Source organism: Arachis ipaensis, chromosome B05 (assembly GCF_000816755.2).
Source record: "Arachis ipaensis cultivar K30076 chromosome B05, Araip1.1, whole genome shotgun sequence".
NCBI classification, from domain to species: domain Eukaryota; kingdom Viridiplantae; phylum Streptophyta; class Magnoliopsida; order Fabales; family Fabaceae; genus Arachis; species Arachis ipaensis.
In genome coordinates, this window is record NC_029789.2 from 142103981 (window position 1) to 142109035 (window position 5055).

Here is a 5055-nt window from a genome sequence, read left to right on the forward strand (position 1 = left end):
GTAGAAAAATAGACTTATTGATATTTTTTAATAACAATAAGCTTTTTAAAATATTTTTATGTTTGCAGATATATCCAGGATCCGACCCGATCCGATTATTTTAGTGCGAATTGAATCGAAATTTTTGTCATATCCAATTCGATCCGCGTTCATTCCTAGCCGCTTTAGAATATAAAATGTTTTTATATCCTTAATATTTTTTAAAGTTTTAAATTAAAACTAATTCAGTCCTAACTTCCAATTTATTTTATTTTGAGTTTGGATGAAATTTGTGGATCAAACTCCTCTAGAGTGAACGAACAAATTAATAAAGTGATAAAGTAAAAATTTAATCACTTTTAAATTAAGATAATGAGACTCACATATGATAGAATTTAATTACAAATGTATAGTAATTAACCCTTTACTTTATTAATCTTCTCACTTTAAAAAATTTAAATTCAAAATTTACATAAACTTTTTTATATTTGTGTTATACTAAAATTTTTTTTGTTAATAAGGATCAACCTCTAAGTTTTTAAATTATAGGGACAAACTTTAATTTAATACTATATTATATCATGAACCACTTATCTTAGAAACTTAAGTTAATATAAAAAAAAACACAATTATATATTTCTATCACGAATACTAAACAAAATAAAATCTGATTCTCTGATAAATAATGTAAGATTTATTTATAAAATAAAATAATTCTTGAAACAATAAGAAACATTTATTTCCATTATTTCTTCACACCAAATATATGTATATATACACACACTTACATATTTTCTAAAATTATTAAGTGATCCATCTACTTGTGTGTATTATAGCTGTACCACACTTCATACATTTGAAATAATTAAAAGCCTTCTCTTTTGGTTATCCTAACCTTCAAACCATCCTTCATTAGAAGCACAATTGAATGACTTGGGATAGCTTGATGACCTTCCACCACATGTATATGATAATTGCACAAAATGGATGCTGCCACCATCTTAATTTGCATAAAAGACAAGTCTTTTCCCAAGCAAGTTCTTGGCCCCGCATTAAAACTAATAAACTTGTAAGAAGGCACATGAATTATTCCTCCTTTTTCAGATATCCATCTCTCTGGCTTGAACTCCAAGCAATCTTTTCCCCATATCTCTTCATATCTTCCCATTGCATACAAAGAAAGTAAGATCGTTGTATTTGGATTCACATGATGTCCACTTGGGAGTATGTCACTTTTGATTGGTTGTTTCCTCTCAAAAGGAATAGGAGGAAATAGCCTCAAAGATTCACAAAGAGCACCATGAAGATAAACTAGCTTTTTCACCTCTTCTATGCCTAAAACTTTGTGCTTCATTTCATCATTATTTGATCCAAAATTTTCTTTGATTTCATCAAGAATTTTGGTTTCAACTAATGGGTTTGTAGCAACAAGCCAAAAGAACCAAGTAAGAGCTGAAGTTATGGTATCTCTTCCAGCCACAAAAAGATTAAAAGCTGAGTCTCTTAAAAACTTGTCATCATTGACTAATAATGTTTGACTTTGACCCTTTTCTTGTTCTTCTTGTTCTCTCATCATCATCAAAGCACTAAGCAAGTCAACTTGAGCTTCATCTATTTGACTACTTTTGTTGTACTTGCTTATCTCTTCTCTCTTTGATGCTATGCAAGAGTATATGAATTGGTCAAACACCTTGCAAGCTTCACTCATCTTTCTCTCTTGACCTAATTGAAGCCATTCTAGAAGCTTCCAAACACTCTTTGGAACAGCATGCCTATAGAATAAGGACTCTTCAGCTTCATTAAAAGCCTTCTCACATGCAACTTGAGGGAACTCAATAGAAAGACAATTAGGATCATACCCTAAAACAATGTTGCAAATGTTGTCGAATGTGAAGCGATTGAAGATGTCTTGTAGATCCACCTCAATCTCATGTTGTCTCACATCTTCCAATGTGGGAATTAAGCTACATTCCACCTTCTTCTTGATTGTCTTCTCTAGAAACATCTCGAATCTTCTATTCTTAAACAACGAGAGAAGCAAGGATCTATGGTACCTCCAGGTCTCCGAATCCGCCGTGAAAATTCCAAGTCCAAAGACTTGGAAAATCTCGCGGAATTCGGAGCCCTTGACATAGTTGTCAAAACTCTTGCTCATTATATGATGAACATTCATGGGGTCACTAGTGACCAAATAGTTCATGTTGGTGAACCAAGGTCCCATGAATTCACCGGTTCTCCCATGTTGTTTCAAAATATCGGTTGCGAAATCATGTATCCGATACAAGTTCCACAACACTTTTGGTAACATGCCAAGGATAGGCCAATCAATTAGGAGAGGAGTCTTACATAATCTCCTATGGAAGAAATAATATATGTAGCAAAATGATGATACAATTATTGCTACATAGAGAAAGATGGCCATAGTGTATATGGTTTAATTTCTTGTAGTTTATGTGAGGCGGTTTTAGATACATAAGGTTGGTTTTCTTATTCTATTAATAAGTATGTATGGCATTATATATACAGTAGTGCTATTTTGGCATCCACTTTCCACATTATGAGTGATGAATTATTCCATGAGAAATAATTAAATAATAATATATAATATATCAAAAATTCATTTTTATAGTATTAAGTGGAAAGTGCTGCTTTATATATTCTATAAATATCAATAATCCAAACTTTTGGCGTGCAATTAGTACATAAAAAGGTTGGTAGAAGAGATTAAAATGAATATATTTGATCAATTTTAGTCCATTTTAAATGACAGGGATTAACACGTTTACTTGAAAACTATTAAACTGCCCACTATTAACACTGTTATCTCTTTTCTAATCATCCACTGGGTTAAAAATTTAAAATATAATTTAAATATACGTGATTTAGTTAATGACCTAGTTAATGCATACTCTATTGGCGTAGAATATGAAATCTCTTTTTTACTTAAATTATATTTTAAATTTTTATGTACTCCATGCAACAAATAAAATTTATATGTACTCCTGTACAACAAACAAAAAAAGTAGGTGAATATGGAAGAAACAAATATATTAATAATGTATAGTTAAAAATATATTTATAATTATCCAATATTAGTGGTGTGTTGGAAATATATTTGTAACTATCCATTATCAATAGTGGACTGCCCATTGTTAATTTTTTGGTGACTAACTGCCCATTGTTAATAGTGTGATGGAAATATATTTGTAACTATCCGTTAAATAAATAACATGTAAAGAGTAATGGGTAGTTACAAATATATATATTTCCAGCACACTATTAATAATGGGTGATTACAAATATATTTTCACCACACTATTAATAATGGCCATTACAAATATATTTTTAACTATACATTATTAATATATTTGTTTATTCCATGTTTATCTACTTTTTTTTTCGTTTATTGTACAAGAGTACATATAAATTTTATTTGTTGTACATACAAATTTGAAATATAATTTAAGTAAAAAAGATTTCATATTATATATACTAATAGAGTAGTGACATGCATTAACTTGGTCGTTAAATAAATTACGTGTATTTAAATTATATTTTAAATTTTTAAATAGCGAGTAATTAGAAGAGAGGTAACCGTGTTAATAGTGGAGAGTTTAATAATTTTCAAATAAACGTATTAATTCCTATCATTTAAAATGGACTAAAATTGATCAAACATATCCATTTTAATCTCTTCTACCAATTTTTTTATGTACTAATTGCATGCTAAAAGTTTGGATTATTGATATTATTAATATTTTTTATTATTTTTATTTAAAAAAAGTACATATATCTCGTTTATACTGTAGACAAGATAAATACGTGTCGCATACATCTGTTTTATCTTGTTTATAGTGTAAACAAGATAAGAGATATTTATTTTGATAAATATTTTTAAAATTATTTATTTTAGTAATTATTATATTTATTTAATTTATAAAAATAAAAAATCCTGTTAATTAGTCATAGTTTTGATTTTCACTATACATCCAGTCAAGTAGTGTCCACAACTACAGAAAAGGTACATATTAATATATATTGTTAATTATTATTATCAAATTAATGTATGATATAAAAATCTATTGCCAAAAATTTGGGATGTGATAATAATAATTGCCCAAACACGTGAAATACTTCAAGATGCGTCTTCTTTCAGACGACCGTGGACATTATGATTCTGGTTTGTTTGGCTTTTTATATTGTCCACTTGTATATATATATATCTAATATTCTTGGTTAATTGTTCATATATTTGTTGTATTTAAATATTATTGGAATTTTCGTAGTAAAAGATATTTGATCGAGTTCAATGATGTGTCTTGATGGTGCACCATAAAAGATTTTTGTGGGTATATATTATTGATTTATGTTGAATAATTTTATGATGTTAGTTTGTTTTTGTTTCGATGATTTAAATTATTATATAGGGGAGTACATTTTAAATTTTACTAATATAATTAAAATTGAATGAACGAAAAATTTCAACCAGTAGCTTATAAGATTGGGACTATAGTTTAGAGGAATACAAATCAGCAAAGTTTTTATTTTAATCCTTCAAATTATTACATGCCTGGATTATTTTAATTTCTTAAAATTTTCACGTTAATTTTTTTAATTGTTATTTTATTATTATAGTCTGTCAAATTGCAATTTGCAAAACATGAACAAATTAGTTCTTGGTTCCAATTGTTAAGTTGTTAATGTTTTCATTGATATTGATGCATGTTAAATAATTAATAATATGATATTATTGTTAGTGGTGGATTCTTATTAATTATTGATTTTTGTCTTTGATAAAACTGGTTGAGTATTTTATTTTGACATTCTTATAAATTTATAAATGATTGAGTGATTCACTTTGAATTTTAGATGCTACTATAGATTATTGAGTCGTAAATTCTATAATTAGTGTATACTAGTATTTTTATCCGTAATAATATTATGGGAATATAAATTTAATAAAATTACGGTCTATTTTATTTTAATAGTATAGATTATGTATGGCATAAAAAATTTATAAAATCAAATTACTTTTACAAAAAAAAGTCATAGATTGACAAAAGTCTTTAACTAAGA

The 5055-nt window shown here is 27.6% G+C and overlaps 1 protein-coding gene across 1 annotated transcript; it reads right to left on the minus strand.

Moving 5' to 3' along the window:
• Positions 694–2474, minus strand: LOC107642166 (alkane hydroxylase MAH1-like). The gene has a single exon (XM_016345471.2). It carries the CDS (start codon positions 2399–2401, stop codon positions 845–847), a length of 1557 nt encoding a protein of 518 aa, XP_016200957.1. The 5' UTR covers positions 2402–2474; the 3' UTR covers positions 694–844.

Bases quoted from the DNA above. Each gene is read 5' to 3' on its own strand.
- LOC107642166 (XM_016345471.2), bottom strand. From the start codon at position 2,401: ATGGCCATCTTTCTCTATGTAGCAATAATTGTATCATCATTTTGCTAC.